Source organism: Chiloscyllium plagiosum, chromosome 22 (genome assembly GCF_004010195.1).
Source record: "Chiloscyllium plagiosum isolate BGI_BamShark_2017 chromosome 22, ASM401019v2, whole genome shotgun sequence".
Taxonomy (NCBI): Eukaryota; Metazoa; Chordata; class Chondrichthyes; order Orectolobiformes; family Hemiscylliidae; genus Chiloscyllium; species Chiloscyllium plagiosum.
In genome coordinates, this window is record NC_057731.1 from 44,836,200 (window position 1) to 44,859,732 (window position 23,533).

A 23,533-nucleotide genomic window follows, 5' to 3' on the forward strand; every position below is an offset into this window, starting at 1 on the left:
AGTGGCCTAACCAATGTCCTGTACATCCGCAACATGACCTCCCAACTCCTGTACTCAATACTCTAACCAATAAAGGAAAGCATACCAAACGCCGCCTTCACTATCCTGTCTACCTGCGACTCCACTTTCAAGGAGCTATGAACCTGCACTCCAAGGTCTCTTTGTTCAGCAACACTCCCTAGGACCTTACCATTAAGTGTATAAGTCCTGCTAAGATTTGCTTTCCCAAAATGCAGCACCTCGCATTTGTGGACAAAAAGTGTTGGACAAGAAATTAGACACTGCAGAGACAGGAGTTTTTTTTCATTTGCTAACTATATTTAAGAATACTGGTAATGAACATCTCTCTTCATCTCATTCAGATTTGGTCACTGTGCTCCAATCGGCTAGGAGAATGTTTACACAAGATAAGGACAGAAGATCGAGTTTGGTCAGTGGCCATTAACCCTACTCTGAGGTAAAGTGGGAAGTTCTTCTTTTCCTCCAATTTTGTTTCAGAAGGTCTGTGCTGTGCTTGTTTTCCAGAACAAGGTAGAACGTAATTTTGTGGATGTTTCCTGGCATGGCTATGTCTTATTAAAAATCTTGCAATGACACACACACAACACTTTCTGTTTGCGCAATGTGATTTTTTTTTCTTGTCACTGTTTTATAGTACCAACTGTATCCCATTCTAAATGTTTATTCCAATATTTATAACCAATTTGCCCATGAATGCCCTCAAATTTAATTCCACGTACTGGCTGCTACGTTCTCTCAAATTGTTGAAGATGCTTTCTGAAAATGTATCAACTGTCATTTATTTCCTTAGCACTTGAAGTTTCTAGTGCCTAAGAACTGGCTTACATAAAGTTGAAAAATAGTACATTTCTTCATATTTTAAATCTTTCAGGGTTTTAACTGAGTTTCAGCTTCTCCCAGAAGTTACAATTGATATTTTTGCCCAAACTTTAACTCTGTGAGCAGAATTTCCATTTATGAGCATGTGCAATGCATCTAGTTTCCCACTGAGATTTCTGCTGTAACTGCAGTGTACTACATAAGTAATTTCTAATATTATTGTTGGCTTAGGTGTCTATAATATATCTAAAGATATGCTTGACTTTAAAGTAGGAGGTGGATTGAATCTATGGCCTGTTGATGCCCTGCTTCCAACTTTCTGACCTGCTGTACCTGAAAACTGTCTAGCCCTCACTCTTTGTTTGAAACACAATACAAGATATATTCATTCTTATCTCCCTGTTCACCTCCGCATTTGAAGATAAGTTTGTCACAGCTTTCCTCTCCCTTTTTCTTATTTCTTTTAAATAATGAATGTTGGACAGATTGTAGTGGAGAAGCTATAACACCTCAGTTTTCTAAGAGAGTTACTTAGCCTGACTGTGAACCTGGCTTCCTCTCAGTATCATTCAACTCATCTTGCATGTGTGGGCTTTTTAAAAGAGCCATTCAATTTGCCCTACTCTTCCCACTTTGTCCCTAGAGCAGTGGAATTGTTTCTTTTTAAAGTACATATCCAGTTTTCTTTTGGAGGTTATTATTGTATCTGCTTCAACCATTCTTTCAGGCTGTGCATTCCAGATCATAACTTGCTACATGATGAAAAAAATCTATCTCTCCTCTTTTTGAATTAGCTATTATCCTAAAATCTGTGACCTCTGGGTTGACCCTCCTATCAATGAAAGCATTTTCTCCCTATCTAATCAATCAAATCCTTTCATAATGTTGAACATAAGAACAAAATCTCTCCTTAATTTCTGCTCTAAGGAGAACAAACCTAGCTTCTGTAGTCTGTCCATGTAACTGAAATATCTCAGCTCTGAAGAAGAGTCATAGTGGACTCTCCATTTTAACTCTGTTTCTCTCGCCACAGATGCTGTCTAACCTGCTGAGTAACTGTGGCATTTTGTGTTTGTTTCAGATTTCCAGTATCTGCAGTAGTTTGCTTTTATTTGAAATATCTCTGGTTAGGAAACATTTTGAAACTCTCCATGTGAAAGTTTTGAGTGGCACCAAAATTGAAGGAGTTGCATCTTTCTACATTCATTAATTGGGTGTCAGCATCTCTGTGAGGCCAGCATTAATTGCTTGCACCTAATTTTCCCTGGGAAAATGGTGGTGCTGGTGTCATCTGTGTGGTATGGGTACACCCACAGTGGTATTAGATAGGGAGTTGTCACGTTTTGACACCATGCTAGCAGTAGATTGGTGATATAGCTGTAATTCAAAATGGGGAAAAAAAATTGGAGTCTGAATTTGCATCTGTTGGAATACTGTTCGATGTGACAATTACAGAATGTTCTGTGATGGACACTGCCAGCTTTTTAAGAATTAATTAACTTAAAAAGAAAGAGATTTACTCTTTTTAACCGTGCAAGCTGAACCAAAGGATGTTGCCTTTATTTGAAGAGTGGAATAGATTTGTTGAAAATATATGCCCTCACTGACATGTTGGTAAAGTGGACACTTACTATCTTCCTGTCTGGTGAGTGATGGGTGAAAGAAGAATGATGTACACACTCGGTCAGCCTTATTAAGGAGTGTCCCAAACAGAATCTGTGCGCTAAGATAACCGTGCCTGCTTACCAGCAGTAAATCTGGGCTCTCATGACACACTGATCTGACCACCTGCTCTGCTGGCTCGTGTCGGCAGTAACCCACTGTCTCCAAAATGCTGAGAAGTTGAACTCGACCTGATTGTAGAACATGGATAGTTATCTTGTCTAGTGACTGTGTCCTCATCTGTGCCCGCCCTTTGCTCCCTGCCTTCATGCGAGTGCCCGCCACTCACTCTCGGTGTCCGTGTGCCTGTGCTTTCCTTGTTCCTAGACTGGCCTTGGCTGGTCCCCCATCCAGTATGCAAATTATTTCGACATTGATTTAGTTTTGTGCCCTTTCTCTTCTCTCCTCCACCTTTCATCACTTTTCTTCCCAGTTTTCTCTATTTTATCTTCCCCCTTTTAACTTCTCGTGTCTTGTATCATCACATTCACATGTTTTCTTATTCTTTGCAACTCTTTAACCCCCTGTGCTTTGCTGTTGGATTTTGACCATCACACACACACTCTCCTCTCTCTCTCTCTCTCACTGGCTTTTTTAATCTCTATCTCTTTAAATCTCTCTTTCACACTTTGTCTCTGGACATTTTATTCCTTCCACACTTACTCTGTCAAAATATTTTGCCATTGTTTCCCTGCCTGTTCTTTTTATTGTGCCATTCATTATTGGATGACTGCAATCTTTTTGATGTGAGCTGCCACCCAGCTGGCTGCTTTGAGTCACTCACCCATTTTATTAGGTACGGCGCCACTTTACGTCTTTCTGATCTTTTTTCACTCTGGCTTGGCTTCTCTTCCTCGCAGAACCAGTATCAGAAGTGATTAAACAGGTCGTTAATTCTTCAATATGATGGTTGATATATTAGAGCTGAACAAAGCAAGACCTGTCAGATAACAGACACCTTTCCACATTACAGTGGTACGTGGGTTAATTGAAGTTTTCCTGGATAATGGTGTCAAGATGGAGGTTAGAAGTTTTTTTCCTAAATGAACATGTCCATTCTTGTGTGAATAAATCCAACAACCTGACATTTGAGAATGATGCAAAATGAAAATTTCAAACATAACACACTTATTGGCCTCCCGTGAATTTCTGATTGGTTTCATTGGCAATTTTAAGCACAGGTCTTAATTGACTGACTGAAATCCTGCTTCTGATCTTTACTCTCTATGCAAGTGTGGAACTATTTTTCACATGGCCACAGTATTACATTATGCCTTCCAGAGTTCACCTGCCTCCACACTGCCACGACCATGGTTAGTCTGATGTGGTCCCTAGGGGCTGATACAGCTGCTAGTGTGTTAATATCAGTCATCCTCTGCCAATAGGGTGGATGAGAAAATGAGGGAATCAGCTGGTGTATTAACTGACACAGCTTCATTTTCAGAGCTTTCTTTCTTTCTCTCTCATGTCTTTATTGCTCCTTTTTCTGCCTCTCCAGCTCGACCACCTTCACTCTCTTTCCCATGTTTTGTACACTATCCCCCTTTTCCATAGGTCCCCCAGCTCCTCTCTCCCATGGCAGTCCCAAACTCTGTTTTTCTGCCTGCCATCTTGGCATCCATCTGCATCTTATCCTATGACTTATCGTCTTAGACAATAGACAGTAGGTGCAGGAGTGGGCCATTCAGGCCCTTCAAACCAGCACCACCATTCATTATGATCATGGCTGGTCATCCACAATCAGTATCCTGTTCCTTCCTTATCCCCATAACCCTCATTCCACTATCTTGAAGAGCTCTATCCATCTCTTTCTTGAAAGTATCCAGAGACTTGGCCTCCACTGCCTTCTGGGGCAGAGCATTCCATACCTCCACCACTTTGGGTGAAGAAGTTTCTTCTCAACTCTGTTCTAAATGGCCTACCCCTTTGTTTGAATAAAGTCAAATTAATTTCCTGTTATCTTCAACTCCTCCATCCTCTAATATTCTATGCTCACCTCTCATGTAAAAAAATTATCTGAGACATAAAATGCTCCCTAGTTCTTTGAGGGACCTCAATATATGAATTATTCTATCCAAATTACAGAGTCATTCTCCGTGATGTGGCCGAGTGTAGATATTCATTACGTCATGTTGTACCAAGTCGTAAATGTGGCATCCTAATTTGCTTAACACTGTGTTACTTCATCTGACAGGAATGGCAACGCTTGTGGATGTGCTGGAGGGACAATTCCATTGCCCTCTATAGCTTCAGGTACTAAAGGGATAGATAAACTGGTAATCTCATTCTTGATCATTAGACAACCACCCTTCGCTCCAAAAAGCGTGAATGTTGTACTTGGATGTGATACCAATGCAGTTGAATAGCTTGACTCTTGTGAAAATTAGCTAAATTGGAAAGATAATGGAGGACGTGATGATAATGTGTCTTGATGCGCTTGGGCCAAAGTCTAAAAATGTGGAGCTAGTTGGGGTGTGCAAGTCAGTGGGTTGAGCAGGGAAGTGGTGGCAGGGGGTTGGAGAAGTTGGTAGGGTAGGTTGGTAAGAAACTGACTTCCTGGTTACATTTGAGCTTCTTGACAGGTTTTCTGCTAACCTTGTGTGTGGCTGCTCCTTTAAGAACTGCCCGAGTAATAAACAAAAGCGAGAGTTCAAAGATAACTTCACAGCAGTGAGAGCTGCGTGCTGCCGAGGGAGCTTTTCAACAGAGACAATAGGCCAGTGACGGGTTAAGAGGGAAATTAGAGGGTTTTGAAGGTTTTGCCAGGGAGGGGTCAAAGGTTAAAAAATGGCCCTTTGTTCCAGCCCTAATTCCAAGGAAAATGCTCTCCAAACAAATCGTACAGGTCGGCCGCTTTTGTTACCACTTTTACTGATTGATCTTTTACTAGTTTACTTTTCTGTTTAGTGCATGTCTTTTCAAATTCTGTGCAGTCTTGTTATGTAAGGTGTCTGCCTGTTGAGTGTAAGTCTGAGTGTAATAGGACAATAAAGCCTGCCTCTGGCACAGAGATGCTGGCAAGAGTGATTTTTCTTTCCTGTCCTGCTGAAGGCGCTGATGCCTGGTAGGAGCATATTCTAGCTTGTATGGTTTGCTGTGTTCCCACTTACTCTGTGAACCTGTCTCTTCAACGTTCACTTCGTCTGACTCTTACCTTGTAGTTTCTTCCCTTCTTCCTCCTTCAGCAAGTAGCCATGGAACATCACCTGAGTGTTTATGATACGTCATATGGGTGACCGTGTTGCAACTGGAGTTTAGGTATTATTCTTGATGCTTGTGTGAGTATAGCTTTTTGGCCACAAGTTTGAAGCAGTTGTTGGTCACTTTTTTTTTTGAGTCCTGTAATTTTGGAAAGCTTCCCATTTTACTGTATCCCTCTCCAACACAAACATTTGGAACAACAATGAGTAGTCAGAATTCATGGCTATTTTACTCTTTCCTTTCCTTGCAGAATCATTCCCAATGAAGTCCCTGGCATTGGTCCAGGAATTTCAGGGTCAGTTCTAATGTTCTAAATTGTAGAAAAATAAGAATTACTACCTTAGCATAGGCTGACAATTTAGGCTTTTTGTCATTTTAGGTTGTGCTGCATGAAGTGTTCTGTTTTTATTCATTTGTGGGATGTGTGCACTGCTGGCTGGGCGGGCATTTATTGCCCATACCTCATTGCCCTTGAGAAGTTGATTAGATGATTAGATTCCCTACAGTATGGAAACAGGCCTTTCGACCAACAATCCACACTGACCCTTTGAAGAGTAACCCACCCAGACCCATTCCCCTACATTTACCCCTGAAAAATGCACCTAATGCTAAAGGCAATTTAGCATGGCCAATTCACCTAACCTGCACATCTTTGGACTGTGGGAGGAAATCGGAGCACCCGGAGGAAACCCACGCAGACACGGGGAGAATGTGCAAACTCCACACAGACAGTTGCCCGAGGCGGGAATTGAACCCATCTCCCTGGCGCTGTGAGGCAACAGTGCTAACCACTGAGCCACCGTGCTGCCCCCAAGTTGGTGACGAGCTGCCTTCCTGAACTGCTGCAGTCCACCTGCTGTAGGCGAACCCTCAATGACATTAGGGATGGAATTCCGGGATTTTGATACCGCAACAGTGAAGGAACAGTGATCTATCGGAGGGAAGCTTGCAGGTGGTGGTGTTCCCATATATCTACGTCTTGTCTTTCTATGTGAAAGTGGTCATAGCTTTGGAAGATGCTAACTGAGGATCTTTCGTAAATTTCTGCAGAACAACCTAGAATCTTCATGCAGCACAACCTAGAATGGCATAGTACACACTGCTGCTACTGAGCTTGGTGGTGGAAGGGGTGGATGCTTGTGGATGTCAAGCTGATCAAGCTTCTTGTTGGAGGTGCCCCCATCCAGGCAAATAGGGAGAATTCCATCACAATCCTGACTTGTGCCTTATAGATGGTGGACAGGCTTTGGGGAGTCAGGAGGTGAGTTACTTGCCACAGTATTTAAAGTCATAGAGCTATACAGCATGGAAACAGACCTTTAGGTCCAACTTGTCCAGATATCATAAATTAAACTAGTCAATTCCCTCTAAATCCTCCTATTCGTATACCAATCCAGATGTCTTGTAAATGTTGTAATTGTACCAGCCTTCACCACTTCCTCTGGCTGCGCATTCAAGTACACACCACCCTCTGCGTGAAAATGTTGCCCCTTAGGTTTCTTTTAAATCTTTCCCCCCTCACCCTAAAACTATGCCCTCTAGTTCTGGACTCCAGTACCCCAGGGAAAAGACCTTGGTTGTTCACCTTATCCATGCCCTTCATGATTTTATAAACTTCTCTAAGGTCACCCCTCAGCTTCCGAGACTCTACGGAGAATAGCCTCAGTCTATTCAGCCACTCCCTATAGCTCAAACTCTCCAAACCTGGCAACATCTTTGTAAATTTTTTCTGAACCCTTGCAAGTTTCACAACACCCTATAGCAGGGAGACCAGAAATGAACATTGGTTAGGCTGCTTTTGGAACACTATCTCCTGTACAGGTGCAACGTGATCTCCCAATGCCTGTACTCAATGCACTGACCAATAAAGGAAAGCATACCAAATGCCGCCTTCACTATCCCATCTCCCTGCGACTCCACTTTCAAGGAACAATGAACCTGCACTCCAAGGTCTCTTTGTTCAGCAACACTTCCCAGGGCCTTACCATTAAGTGTATGAGTTCTGCCCTGATTTGCCTTTCCAAAATGCAGCACCTCATATATTTATCTAAATTAAACTCCACCTGCCATTCATCAGTCCATTGGCCCATCTGATCGCAATCCCGTTGTACTATGAGGGAAATCTTCTTGGCCGTCTGCTATACCTCCAATTTTGATGTCATCTGCAAATAACTGTACCTCCTATGTTTGCATCCAAATTATTTATATAAATGATGAAAAGCAGTGGACCCAGCACCAAGGGTGGTCACAGGCCTTCAGTCTGAAAAGCAACCTTCCAACACCATCCTCTGTCTTCTACCTTCGAGCCAGTTCTGTATCCAAATGGCTAGTTCCCCCTCTTCCATGTGATCTCACCTTGCCAACCAGTCTACCATGTGGAACCTTGTTGAATACCTTACTGAAGTCCATATAGATCATGTCCACCATGTTCTTCATCAGCCCTCTTCATTAGTTCTTCAAAAAACTGAGTCAAGTTAGTGAGACCCAATTTCCCACACACGAAGCCGTGTTTTCTATCCCTAATCAGCCCTTGCCTTCCCAAATACATGTAAATCCTGTCACTCAGGATCCCCTCCAACAACTTACCCACCTCTGATGTCAGGCTCACCAGTCTATAGTTCGCTTGCTTTTCCTTACTACCTTTCTTAAATAGTGGGACCACTTTAGCCAAACTCCAGTTTACCGACCCCTTACCTGGGACTATTGATGATACATATTTGAGGAAGGGCCCAGCGATCACTCCCTAGCTTCCCACAAAGTTCTAGCGCACACCTGATCAGGTCCCAGGGATTTATCCACCTTTATGCGTTTAAGACGTGCAGCACCATCTCTATAATATGGACATTTTTCAAGGTATCACTATTTATTTCCCCAAGTTCTGTAGCCTCCCTATCCTTTTCAACCATAAACACTAATGCAAAATACTCATTTAGTATCTTCCCCATCTCCTGCAGTTTCACACATGGTCGGTCTTGCTAAACTTTAAGGAGCCCTATTCTTTCCCTAGTCACCCTTTTGTCCTTAATGTATTTATAGATCTCTTTGGATCCTCTATTTGTCAAAGCTATCTCATGTCCCTTTTTGCTTTCCTGATTTTCCTCATAAATACACTTTTACTGCCTTTATACTCTTCTAGGGATTCACTCAATCCCTGCTTCCTTCTTTTTCTTGACAACAACCTCAATTTCTCTAGTTTCTAGCCTCTGATCTGCAGTTGTAGCCACCACGTTTATGTGGTGAATCCACTTGAGTGTTGGTCAATGGTAACCCTCAGGATGATAGTGAGGGATTCAGTGATGGTAACACCATTGAATGTCAAAGGGTGGTGACTAGCTTGTCTCTAACTGGTGATGGTTATTGCCTGGCATTTGTATGATGTGAATGTTACTTGCCACTTGTTAGCCCAAGCCTGGATATTGTCCATATCTTGTTGCATTTGAACATGGATTGCTTTAGTATTTGAGGAATTACGAATGGTGCTGAACGTCGTGCAGTCATTAGCGAACATCTCTATTTCTGACTTTATGCTGAAGGGAGGTCATTGCTGAAACAGTTGAAGATAGTTGCGCTGAGGAAAGTACTTGAGGAACTCCTGCAGAGATGTTCTGGAGCTGAGATATCTGATTTCCAACAACCACAGCCATCTTGCTATGTGTCAGATAAGGGATAAAGGAGTGGAAGGGTAGGTCGATAGTGTGAGATGAAGCTCACAGCTTCATCACAGCCAACGGAGAGTTTTCCCCTGATTGCCATTGATTCCAGCTTTGCTAGAGCTCCTTGATGCCACACCTGGTGAAATGTAGCTGTGATGTCAAGGGCTGTCATTCTCACCACACCTTTGGAATTCAGCTCTTTTGTCCATGCTTGAACGAAGGCTGTAATGAGATCAGGAGCTGCGTGGCCCTGGTGGAACCTAAACTGGGCATCACTGAGCAGCTTTTTGATAACACTGTTGATGACCGCTTTCATTACTTTACAGGATCGCGAGTAGATTAATAGGGCCGTAATTGGCTTGGTTGGATTTGTCCTGCTTTTTATATACAGGACATACGTGGGCAATTTTCCACATTGCTGTATAGATGTCAGTGTTGTAACTGTATTGGAACAGCTCAGCTGTGGGAACAGCAAGTTCTAGAGCACAAGTCTTCAGTACTATTGCCGAATATTGTCAGGGACTGTAGTCTTTGTAATATCCAATGTCTCCAGCCATATCTTGATATCATGTGGAGTAAATCAAATTGGCTGACGTCTGGTATCTGAAATTCTAGGATCACTAGAGGAGGCAGAGATGGATCATCCATTCGGCACTTCTGGTTGAAGATTGCTATGAAAGCTTTAGCTTTATCTTATGCACTGATTGTGGTGGTTTTCTCATCTCATTCAGTTGATCCTTTACTTGGCACTATTCTCCCCGTATGGCTCTGGTGTAAATCTTGACAGAGTGTAAGTGCAAAATGTTTGACCAGGTTGGTGGAGAGTGACCCAATTATGTCTTTAACTGGTATCCATGTGTTTTGTTCCTTCACAGGTCACACAGCATTTAAATGTCAGATATAGGCCATTCTACCCAACTAATTAATTGTGATGCTTATGCTCCACTTGAGCTTCATCTCACACTATCGCGCTATCCTTCCACTCCCATATCCCTTATGTATTTACCTAGTTTTCCCTGAAATGCATTTATACTGTTTGCCTCGACTAATTTCTATGCTAGTGAATTTCATGATCCCACCACTATCTGTCAAAGAAAATTCTCCTGATTTCCCTGTTAGATTTATTAATGATTCCCATCTTCATGGTTCCTACTTTTGACCTCCCCTGCAAGTGAAAACTTATTTATGTCCACCCCTTCAAACCATTTCATCATCTTTTAAAGCCATCTCTGTCATTTGACTGGAGTATTCTTTATTTTCAAATATATTTTTTGTAGAAGTCATGTCAGGAAACTGAACACTAGTTGATTTTTCTTTCAATATATTGATTGGCTGATCATATCACAAATACAAAAAAATGCTATACTAACCTTTATTTAAGAGCTTGATTAAACCTCATCTTGAATGCTACAAGCAGGTTTGGTCTCCTTATAGTGGGTGATATAGAGGCAATTGTAAATGCTCAGTCATTCTCTGGATAACCAGTTTAAGGCAGTTAATAACCACAATAGATTTAGATATCTGTAGTTTTTAATTTTTTTTTAATGTATAGGCTTCAAGGAGATTTGGTTTCAGGGCTTTAAAATAATGTAAAGATTATAATTTGTCCATATCCATTGGAGATCCAAAGGTTATGACTATAAGTTGCATGAGGCTAGATGTCATAAGGTAGTTATTTTCAGAAATTCAGTCAGTTAGCTTAACATCTATTATTGGAAAAATGTTAGAGTCTGTTCTAAAGGATGTGATATAAGAGCATTTAGAAATATACTTATGACCAAGCAGAGTCAGCTTGGCTTCATGAAGTGTAAATCATGCCTGACAAATATACTAGACTTCTTTTGAGGGAGTAACAGAAGAGTAGATAAAGGTAAAGTAGTGAATGTAATGTATTTGGGTTTTCAGAAGGCACTTAATTGTTAAGTTACTACACATTAGACTACTTAACATCAGAACCCATTGTATGGATGGAGCACTGGCTAACTAATAGAAGACTGAGATTTGGGATGAAGAAAGCATTTTCAGGATGGCAACCGTTAAAACTCGTGGTGTGTCAGGGATCAATGCTGAGGCCACTGTTATTTTCAAGGTGTATTAATGTCTTGGGTGAGGAAGATGAATTTACTATAGCCAAGTTTGCAGATGGCACAAAATTAGGTGGGAAAGCAAGTAGTGAGGATGACTCTGTGTCTACAGAGGGATATAGATTTGTTAAGCGAGTAGACAAAAACCTGGTAGATAGAATATAATGTGGGGAAATGTCGAGTTATGCACTTTGACAGAAAAAACAGAGAAGCTGAATATTATTTAAGTGGAGAAAGACTGCACAAAGCTACAGAGTGACTTGGAAATCCTCATGCATGATTCACAAAAATCTAGCATCCAAGTCCAGCGGATAATAGGGAAGGCAAATGAATTTTGGCCATTATTTTAAAAGAAATGGAGAATAAAAGTAGGGAGGTTTTGCTAAATTTATACAAGGCATTAGTCAGAACACAGCTGGAGTACTGTGAATAGTTTTGGGTCCTTTATCTGAAAAAAGGTATACTGGTATTGGAAGCAGTCCAGAGAGTTCACTAGGCTGTTGCCACGTATGGAGGGACTGTCTTCTGATGAGAGGTTGAGCAGATGTTGAAGAAAAATCTAATCACTGGATGAGGGTATTGCTGGGTAGACAGCATTTATTGTCCATCCCTAATTGCCCAGAGGGCTGTTCAGAGTCAACCACATTGCTGGTGGTCTGGAGTCCAGACCAGGTAAGCATGACCGTTTCCTTCCCTAAAGGACATTAGTAAACTAGATGAGGTTTTCCTGACAATCAGCAATGGTTTCATAGCCATCATTAAACTCTTAATTCTCAGGTTTGTTTTTTAAGACTGTCATGGCAGGATTTGAATGCAGGTCCCCAGAATGTTACCTGGGTTTCTAGCGACAATACGTCCAGGCCACCACCTCCCCGAGCTGGGCCTGTACCTGTTGGAATATAAAAGAATGAGGGGTAACTTATTGAAACATACAAGATTCTTGGGGGACTTAACAGGTATGTATGGAAAGGTTGTTTCCCCTTGTGGGAGAATCCAGGACTAAAGAACATAATCTCAGAATAAAGGGCCACACACTTAGGACAGAAATGTGGAGAGCTTTCTTCTCAGGGTAGGAAATCTGTGGAATTCTTTACTGTAGAGGGCTGTTGAAACTGGGGTCATTGACTATATTGAAAGCTGAGATTTTTAATTGGTAAGGAAGCCAGGATTATGAGGAAAAAGCAGGAAAGTGGCTTTGAGAATTTTAAGATCACCAAAGATCTCATTGAATGACAGATGGATCAATGAATGAATGACCTACTAAAGTCTGATGGTCTTATTAGAATTAATTCTGGGGCTGACTGGCCTTCACAACCACAACTGTCTTCCTTGATACTAGGTGTAACTGCAACCAGTGGAGAGATTTCCCCCTGTTTCATATTGACTTCAGCTTTTCCCTAGGGAAAGTGAAGTCGCAGGTAGATAAGATAGTGAAGAAGGTGTTTGGTATGTTTTCCTTTATTAGACAGAGCATTGAGAATATGAGTTGGGAGGTCATATTGCAGCTGTACAGGACATTGGTTAGGCCACTTTTGGAATATTGTGTACAACTCTGGTCTCCCTCCTATCAGAAAGATGTTGTGAAACTTGAAAGGGTTCAGAAAAGATTTACAAGGATGTTGCCAGGGTTGGAGGGTCTGAGCTATAGGGAGAGGCTGAATAGGCTGGGCTGTTTTCTCTGGACCGTCGGAGGCTGAGAGGTGACCTTATGGAGATTTATAAAATCATGAGGGGCATGGATAGGATAAATAGACAAGGTCTTTTTCCAGGGGTGAGGAAGTCCAGAAATAGAGGGCATAGGTTTAGGGTGAGAAGGGAAAAATTTAAAAGCAATCTAAGGAGCAACTTTTTCACGCAGTGGGTGGTACGTGTATGGAATGCGCTGCCAGAGGAAGTGGTGGAGGCTGGTACAATTGCAGCATTTAAAAGGCATCTAGATGGGTATGTAATTAGGAAGGGTTTAGAGGGATATGGGCCAAGTCCTGGCAAATAGGACTAGATTAGGTTAGGATATCTGGTCAGCATAGACAAGTCGAACTAAAGGGTCTCTTGCCGTGCTGTACATCTTTGACTGTATAATAAGAGAAAGTTAACTTCAGTGGGGATCTGGGTAGATAAATTGGAATCACAGATTTGCAGGATAAACAATAGCTGAAGAATGGGCTACTTGAAAGAAAACAGTTTGAGCACAATCACGACCTATTCCTTCAAAATATAGGCCAAACAAATCCAGAGTTCCTTCGTTAAAAAAAGGGTAGAAATTTGATGAATAGTGTATTTAAAACTGCGATCAGTTTAAAAAAATACAATTTAGATGCAGACTGAATATTCAGAGACAAGGTAATAAAGCAAAGAGAAATGAAAAGGGAGTAAGAAAAGAAACAAGCAGCCAACATAGAAGGGAATCCCAAAATCTTTTATAAGTGGTAAAAGGAGGAATGAGACCGATTACTGACCAAAAAGGGGGTTTATACATAGTGGCAGTGAGGCCTTAATCGAATACCTTCCAAATTTATCTACCAAGGAAGATGATCTGTCGTAGACTGTGGAGAAAAAGAGGTAATTTTGTAACTAAAGAGTTTACAATTGATCAAGCAGAGGTTTAGACTAACTGTCTGCATTCAACAAGGTACCAGGACTGGATGACATGCATTCATTTAATACCAAGGGAAGTGAGAATTGAAATTGCAGAGACACTGGCCCTCATTTTTCAATCATACTTAGAGTGGATGCTTCCAGAGGACTGGAGAATTGTGAACATCATCATTCCCTCATTCAAAATGCTTGCCAAAGTAAGCCCAGCAATGAGAGAACAGTCTTTGTCAGTATGAAAATCTTCCAGACAAATTGGGTTAATTAAGTTAAACCACATAGGTTTCAAAAAGCCAATTAGTGCTTAACTAATCTACTGAATTTTTTTTCCTTAGGGGTAACAGAGTGTTGATGAGAGCAGTCCTATTGGTGTGGTGCAAATGGACTTCCAAAAAGTGTTTGTTATAGAGCCCCTCAGTGGAATTGTGAGCAAAGGGACAGTAGCACCATGGATAAAGAATTTGTTAAGCGACCAGTGGTGGTTATTAGAAGTTGTTTGTGCTGTCATCAATTTTGTAACCCGTGCTTTTCCTGATCTGTATTAGTGATTTAGACCTTGTTGTGCAAGGCATGATCTCAGACTTTGTGGGTGATATGAAACTTGAGAAACGTATAAACTGTAAGGAGGATAGCACAGACTGCAAAAATTGAGAGAACAGATAATAAACCTGACTTTATTAACAATATAAGAAAAAAGAGATAATGTTGAACTTTTTAAGATACTGGTTTAGCTTCAGTGTTGTATTCATTTCTGAGCTTTGCATTTTAGGAAGAATGTCTTCGATGATACTGGAAGGGAGACAGAAGGGGTTCATGGGAATATCTCCAGAGATGAGGAATTCTGGTAATGAAGATGAATTAGAGAATTAGGACTGTTTTCATTGTGAAAGAAGGGGCTAAAGGGAGAACCGATCAAATTATTTAAACCCTTGGGAAGTCTGGACAGAGTAGATATTTAGAAAATTGGCAAAATCGTTTTTGATCCAACTGCTTTTTTGCCAATATTTGTGTTTCATACAAGCCCCTACCTTCCACCTTCATCTCTCCCTGTCTGCAATTAATTGTAATCCTTTCTTTCTCATATACTTAACCACTTTCCTTTTAAAGTAACTAAGCTGTTCACTTCAATTTCTCCATGTGGTGGTTTTCTGCTTCATTTTAGGGAGTTTCTGTGAGCTGAATTCCAAAATATTGCTATTCCTATATAGCTTTTTATGAGGAAAGATTGAGTAGCTGTGAACTTTTTTTTTTAAATACATGGTCTAATTTTAGCATCTCAGTAGCTGCCCCAGCAGCTCATGGTTAACAGGGCATTGAGCAGGGCTCCAGAACTCCTGTGGTCTCTCTGACACAGATAGACAGTGTGTTAACCCAGTGAGACATTGACAGGATGCAAAGGGGGTTGTGGGTAGTGCTGGATTACTGATCATTGATGAAAATTTAGAGATGTTTGTATTGGCATCACTGTTTGGATGTAGACATTTATTTCAGTACCTTGTTGCCTTGCAAAGGTGGTGGTAGCCACGTTCTTGAATCACTGGTATTTCTGTGGTACAATTAAGTGACGAGTGAAGTACCAGGTGAATACAGAGATGGTTAAAGATCAACCTTATCGATGTAGAACTTGAGCTGGATATAAATGAAAATGTGCTATGGGAAATTTATAATTCGCACAGATTATAGTGGTTCAAGAAGACAGCTCATCAACACTTTTTCTCATGGCCCAACCAGGATACTGGTACACTTGCATCCTATGAATTAATGGAAAAATGTAATACAGCTGTTGGTCACACTCTGAATAAAGAAGTATTTCTTGAAATCTGATTTACACTAGTCCTTTATTTCCTGACCGTATGTTCATAGAATCATATTTTATAGAACAGGCCTTTCAGCCTATTGAGTCTGCACTGACAATAACTGCTCTAAATCTACATTACATTGAGGGAAGGAGGCACAGGTTCTGAGGAACAGTCACTAGATTCGACATTACCTCTGCTTTCTGTCCACAGATGCTGTCAGACCTGAGTTTGTCCAGCAATTTCTGTTAATGTTTTGTTTATCTAAGTCTATACTAGTCCCACTTTGCAGCATTGTACCATAGCCTTGAATGTTATGCCATTTCAAGTGCTCATCTAAATACTTATTAAAGATTGTGAGATTTCCTGCCTCAACTACCCTCACAGACAGTGCTTTCCAGATTCCTATCACCCTCTGTGGGAAAATCAAATTCCTGAAATCCTCTTGAACCATTCTATCTTTCACCTTAACAGCTGCTTTCTATCCATCTTGCCCATGTCTGTCATAACCTGATATACTTTCTTCATGGAGGGATGAAGATTAATGAAAATGAGAGTTGCTTTATCAGAGCATTACCAAACATTTCTCACATAAACTTATTTTGAATTGCATGGACTGTTGTCATTGCAGAGCAACTGCCATTTTTGTCTAAGTCAGCAAAGTCCTGCAGACATTGGTGAGATGTTTTTATATCATAGTAGTCGATGGAGATGTGCTGATCAGCCAGCGGGATATGGTGGGACACTTGCGACTCATTGGGGGATCCTGGGAGCTGTCATCTTTACTCACAATAATGCTGTCATGTGCAGAAACCAGGTGAACTCTCATCACCATCACCATTACCAGGAGCAGCCAACTTGTAGACATGGTGGCTAGCTTGGAAATATTTGGATTTATTCTGCTACAAATTGTGTTTGTACTGAAAAGGTTCGAAGATTCAGGTGTATAAAACAGAGTAGTGCCTTGAAGTATTCTAAAAGACCAATCAAATGAAGCATTAAACTACCTTCTCAGGTGGATATAAAAGATTTTACTTCACTATTTGAAGAAAACTACAGAAGTTCTCCCAGCTGTGCTGACCAATATGTCAGATAAAAACAGATCATTTGGTCGTTAGCATACTGGAGAACCCTGTGGAATGTTTGTGGAACTGTGCTGTGCATAATTTGCTGCTGTTTTCTACATTATAATAATGGCTGCACTTTGAAAGTAAATCATTGGCTTTAAGGTAATTTGGGGTGTCCTGAAGTCATTTTAAGGTACTTTTAGAAGTGCAAAATATTTGTTTATTAATGTTTTAAAGATGGTAAGGAATAATGTGTGGAGGGTCATATCAATGGAAGAGGGCGAAGAGTAAACATGTATTTGAAAAGGGAGAGAGAGCATGAAACAGGAACGAGGATAGGGAGAATGCAAGACAAGAAAAGGCATCTCAATGAAAGGATGAAGCTTCCCAACTGTTGAAGAACAGTAGTCAGGTATTGCCCTCCACCCCCACCCCAAACTCTCCATGGAATTTGAGGATGGGGAGGTGGGGCTTGTTGTGAGGCTGATGAAAAATGACCAAAAGAGAGACATCCCACTGGGATATTATGCCAGGGGAGGCGCACGTTGTGGATAGTGGCAGTCAAGTGTTGAACCTTTTCATCAAGTGGATGGATAAAGGCAATGACACTTCAGTTTGAATGTTTCATTGTTTCTTTACTGAGAAAGCAGTTGGGTTTTTTTTTTAATCCAGGGGCCTGCTAGTAGTTACTTTCTCTCTGCGCTGCACTGGCTCTTTGTTTTTTGCCCTCCTTTGATCATGGCCCTGCCAATAGATAATTTGGCAATGGCATCTCACAAAGTAGAAGCGTGGAATTAATGTAAAACAGCTTCTCTTTCTCACTGGTTCAGTGGTCGACAAAGCAGCGCAAAGACCAGTCGTAAATCTTTACCCAGAAACTGATTAATTCTGAGGGGAATAAGACCCTTGCTGTAAAAAAAAAACAATAACTGGCTTCCCTGTTAAAAGGTAGTGAAGTTGGGTAGTGCCTTTCTTATTTTTAGCCCTGTTCACCAGTTTTAACGTTTAAATAAAAAGCTAGGTGTGTCACACAGAGCAAAAATGAGCTGGTGCTACAAGCCAGTCTCATTCCCCCTCATAGAGAATAGGCATTCAACCAAGCTGGCACTGTTAATAACCATTGAGTGACTTCTGCTGGAAGTGCACATGCACTGGGTGAACGTGGAATTGCCCTTGGCTCTGATGCTGTCTGTGTCCAGCACACTACCTGCACCTAGACCAACACACATTGGCCATTTGTAAGCTACCCCAGTGTGCCTAGAAACAAGGGAAATGCAACGCAGAGAGGTGGATGTTCTCAAGAACTTGGCAAGAGAAGATAAAAAATAAGTATCAAATTGAAAATCAAGCCAATGTGGATTAGTAGAATGTTTGCATTTCGCTGATGTGTGTATGATATGTGAACTTCAGGAGTTATGAGGAGAAATTACACAAACTCAGCCTTTTTCTCTCTCGAATTTAGAAGATTAAGAGATGATATGATCAAGTCTCTAGGATATTGACAGGAAAAGACAGGGTTAGATAAAGATAAACTATTATTCCTGGTTGGGAGGTTCCAGAACTGAGGAACATGGTCTGGGAATTAGGGCCAGACTTTCAGGAAAGATGTTAAGCAGCACTTCTACATACAAAGGGTGGTGGATGTTTGGAACACGCTTGCACAAATGGTGATGGATTCTCGATCAGTTGTTAGTTTTAAATCCGAGAGAGAAATTTTTGTTAAGCGGATGTATTAAGGAGAGTAGCAATTTCAACAAGAAAGTAACAGAACTTTTGAACATGTTACTTGAATAAGGTTTTAGAAAATAATAAATTAGAAAAACGTAACTCCGGGTGAAGCCAGTGGTGAAAAGCAAGGCTCATATTTATTGTCCACTGAAGAATAAGATGAGAGCATATTTGTGTTTTTACTCCTTCACGGTGGCTCGGTGGTTAGCACTGCTGCCTCACAGCACCAGGGTGCCAGGTTCGATTCTAGCCTCGGTTGACTGTCTGTGTGGAGTTTGCACATTCTCCCTGTGTCTGCATGGGTTTCCACCAGGTGCTCCGGTTTCCTCCCATAGTCCAAAGATGTGCAGGTCAGGTGAATTGGCCATATTAAATTGCCCATAGTGTTAGGTGCATAAGTCAGAGGGAAATGGGTGTGGGTGAGTTACTCTTCGGAGGGTCGGTGTGGATTTGTTGAGCCGATGGGCCTGTTTCTAATCTAATCTAATCTAAACTGTGAATGCTGAAAATCAGAAGCAAAAATGCAAATTGCTGGAAAATCTCAGCAGGTCTGGCAGCATCTGTGGAGAGAAATCAGAGTTAAAGTTTTGGGTCTGTTGACTCTTCTTCAAAAGTTATTAATAATGTATTAAGAAATATGGGCCAAAGGCTGGTATGTGGAGTTAGGCCACAGATCAGCCATGATCTCATTGAATGGTAGAACAGACTTGAGAAGCGAAAAGGCCTAATCCAGTTCCTATGATCCTATAATGTAACTACATATATCCCCATCCCAACCTGCCCACTCCTCACCCACTGTCTGCAAGTTGCTATCAGAATTAAGAACTTAAGTAGAAACAGGACAAATCCATTCAACATTTTGAGCCCACTCCATTATTAACGGAGATCATAGCTGATCAATTCAACACCATTTTCATGAATTACCCCCATATCCTTGTTTTTAATATGGCAAAATTTACCAATCTCAGTCATCAGCGTATTAATTGACTGAGCCTGCACTATCTGTGAGGCAGAAAACTCCAAACTGAAAAAAATTACTCATTTTCTTCTGAAATGTTCTGCACTTTATTCTGAGACTGTCTCTGGTTCTAGAACCCTGAGTTAGGATAACACCCCTCTTGCATCTTCACATTTTCCCTGTAAGAAATATGTATTTGAATGAGATCGCTCATCATTCTTCTAAGCCCAGTCGATAGAATCTTTCCTCATAGGATAATCCCTTCATCCCAGGAATTAGTTCAGTAAACCTTTGTTGCACTCCCTCTATGGTAAGTAAAGAAACCAAAACTACATGCAGGGTTGTTAAGAAGGCATACAGTGATTTAGCTTTTATTAATAGAGGGATCAAGTTCCAACCATGAAGTTATGCTACAGCTGTACAAAACTCTACTGCGGCCGCACTTGGAGTATTGTGTACAGTTTTGGTCAGCGCATTATAAGAAGGATGTGGAAGCTTTGGAAAGGGTGCAGAGGAGATTTACTAGGATGTTGCCTGGTATGGAGGGAAGGTCTTACGAGGAAAGGCTGAGGGACTTGAGGTTGTTTTCGTTAGAAGAAGGTTAAGAGGTGACTTAACAGAGACATATAAGATAATCAGAAGGTTAGATAGGGTGGACAGGGAGAGCCTTTTTCCAAGAATGGTGACGGCGAGCAGGAGGGGGCATAGCTTTAAATTGAGGAGTGATAGATATAGGTAGTTTTCTTTACTCAGAGTAGTAAGGATATGGAATGCTTTGCCTGCAAAGGTAGTAGATTCGCCAACTTTAAGCACATTTAAGTTGTCATTGGACAAGCATATGGACGTACATGGAATAGTGTAGGTTAGATGGGCTTCAGATTGGTACGACAGATCGGCGCAACATCGAGGGTCGTACTGCGCTGTAGTGTTCTATGCCATGTTTCCAGCGCCCACTCAGTTTCAACGCTTAGCATGAGACTGAAGGATGCTATGTTCAATGCTATGTTGGCTGAAACATGTGATTTCACGAAGGTTCTATAAGGATGCAGTGAGACATCTTGCTCCTGACAAAGAGTAAGAAGTGGAATGTTTTCCTCTTTTTTTATTAAAGTGGAGAGTCTTGCATTTCTCTACACTATATTCCATCTGGACAACATTTTCCCACCACATAGTCTCTCCAAATACCCTTGTAGCATCTTTGCTTTCTCCTCTCAGCTCTCGCTCTCACATAGTTTTGTGTAATCTGCAAACTTGGAAAAATTACATTTAAACCCTTCATACAAATAATAGATGTTGATTCTAAATATCTGAGGCCCAAACACTGATTCCTGTGGTGTTCCTTTAGACACAGTCTGACAACCTGCAAGTTGCCCATTATTTCATCTGTTTTCTGTCTTTTAACCAACTCTCAATCCATACTACACATTTCCCCAATCCTGTGTGCTCTATATTTGTTTACTAATCTCCAGTGTGGGACCTTATCGTAAACCTGAAAATCTAGATATACTACATATTTAATGACTTGAAGGGGAGATGCTGTAATATATCCAAATTTGCAGACAATTCACAAATAAGTGGTAGAGCATATTGCGATGAAGAAATAAGGAATCTGCAAGAGGACATGTTGAGTGAGCGAGCAAAAATTTCATAGATAAAGTTTAATGTAGGAAAGTGTAGGATCATGCACTATGGTTAGAAGAATCAAAAGGTAGGCTATTCTTTAAGTGATGAGGGACTCTGAAAATGTGCAGCACAGAGGGATCTGGGTGTTCTTGTGCCTGAAACACAAAGTAATTAGAAAGGCACATTGAATGTTAGCCTTTATTGCTAGAAGGTTAGAATTTAAAATAGATAAGTCTTGTTAGAGACTTAAAATAGATAAGTCTTGAGAGGCATAGATAGAGTTGATAGCCAGAGATTATTTCCCAGGGCAGAAATGACTAACGAGGGGTCATAGTTTTAAGCTGGTTAGAGGAAAGTATAGAGGGGATGTCAGAGGCGGGTTCTTTACACAGAGAGTTGTGAGAGCATGGAATGCGTTGCCAGCTTTTGTTGTGGAGGCAGGGTCATTGGGGACATTTAAGAGACTCCTGGACATCCATATGGTCACAGAAATTTAAGGGTGCATACATGAGGATTAGTGGTCGGCACAACATTGTGGGCTGAAGGGCCTGTTCTGTGCTGTACTGTTCTATGTTCTATGTTGTTACAACTGTACAGTGCATTGGTGAGGCTGCACCTGGAATACTGTGTACAGTTTAGATTCCTGTATTTAAAAGAGGGTGTACTGGCATTTGAAGCTGTTCAAGCAAGCATTACTAAGCTGATTCCCGAGATGAAGGGGTTGACTTATCAACAATAGCTAAACAAGTCAGGCCTTAATTTTTTTTAAGTGTTTAGAAAAATTAGGTGTGATTTTATTGAAACAGGAAAGATTCTGAGGGGGCTTGACAGGACAAATATTGAGATGTTTTCATTAATGAGGGTTATCTTAAACTAGGGGACTTAACAGTCATTGCTCCGTATGCATGATTCTCCGAAACCCCACAAATCATGAACTTCGCAAGTACAGAGCTGGTTAAAAAATCGCAGATATGCGAGTCTACCCACGGATGTTGAATTTTGTTGCTACTTATTGGCGCAGATAGGTGAATTCATTTTTTGTGAATGTGCAGATACAGAGGATTTACTGTAGTTACAGAATAAGTGGTTACTCCTTTACGATCAAGATGCGAGGAATGTCTTCACCTGGAGGATGGTGAATGTCAGGAACACTCCAGAGTTGTGAGGCTAGGTCACAAATTATTTGAGGAGAAGGTAGATAGCCTTCAACTTCCCAATATTTAAAATCTATGATGAGTTGGCATGAAAGAGTAATTGAGGCCTGGCACAGATCAACTATGATCTTTGAGAATGTGATGTAGTTGTGGGGTTCCAAATGGTCTAGTTCTGTTCCTATTTCTTATGTTTATGTGTTCTTATATACGTTCAAAGGTTCCTCCTTTTTGTTTTCTATTACTTACATCTTCAAAAGACTCCAAATTTGTCAAGTATGATTTTTTTACATAAATCCATTGTGACTCTGCCCAATCCTACAATTCTAAGTTGTCCTGTTATCGCACCTTTATTATGGATGCTAACATGTCCCTATGATTGATATAAGGTTAATGGATCCAGAGTTTATGATTTTCTCTCTGGACATTATTTAAAAGAAAGAAGAGGTTGCATTTGTCCAACCTGCAGGGGCCATTCCAGAGTCTACAGAATTTTGAAGGTTGATCACCAGCACATCTGATATCTCTACATCCACCTCTTTCAATATTCTAGAATCATACAGTCCAGAAGAGATACTTTTTGGCCCATCAAGTCCATCAATGTACTGCTACGTTTTTAGATCATCAAGTCCAGGTGATTTATCTTCATTAAGTCTTGTTAATTTTGCTAGTACCTGTACTCATTTTTAAAGTAACATTAGTATCTTGCAAGTCCTAATTTACTGTAGATCCTAGATTTTCCTTTATTCTTTGGAAGATTTTAATATTTTCCTTTTGCGGTTTCGCTGCCCATTTCCTTACTCCCCATTTTCAGTTCTCCTTGCTTTGCTTTTAGCACAATTAGTTTAGCTCATCCTTTCTTTTTTTCCAGTAGTTTACTCATATTTTATCTTGCTTAATTTTTTGAAATCCTTTTGCAGAATTCTAAAATATTCTCAATCCTTGGACTTGCCCTTTTTTCTGGCAATTGCGTAGGCCTTTTCTTTTGATCCAATATAATCCCCGATTTCTTATTTGATTTGATTATTGCCACATGTACTGAAATACAATGGAAAGTATTGTTTTGTGTGCTATCCATGCAAATCATACCATATAAGTACATGAGGGTAACAATAGAATGCAGAATATTGTTGTGCAGCGAAAGATCAACTTTAATATATGAGTGGTCTGTTCAAAAG

The 23,533-nt window shown here is 40.8% G+C and overlaps 1 protein-coding gene across 4 annotated transcripts in view; it reads left to right on the forward strand.

The window, feature by feature from the left end:
- fbxw4 (F-box and WD repeat domain containing 4) overlaps positions 1-23,533 on the forward strand; it is a 144,487-nt gene that overhangs the window by 36,384 nt on the left and 84,570 nt on the right. For all 4 annotated transcript variants that reach the window (XM_043712922.1, XM_043712924.1, XM_043712923.1 and 1 more), the window contains one exon: positions 363-457. In XM_043712922.1, coding sequence (XP_043568857.1) covers positions 363-457 — 95 coding nt within the window. The remainder of the gene's footprint in view (positions 1-362; positions 458-23,533) is intronic.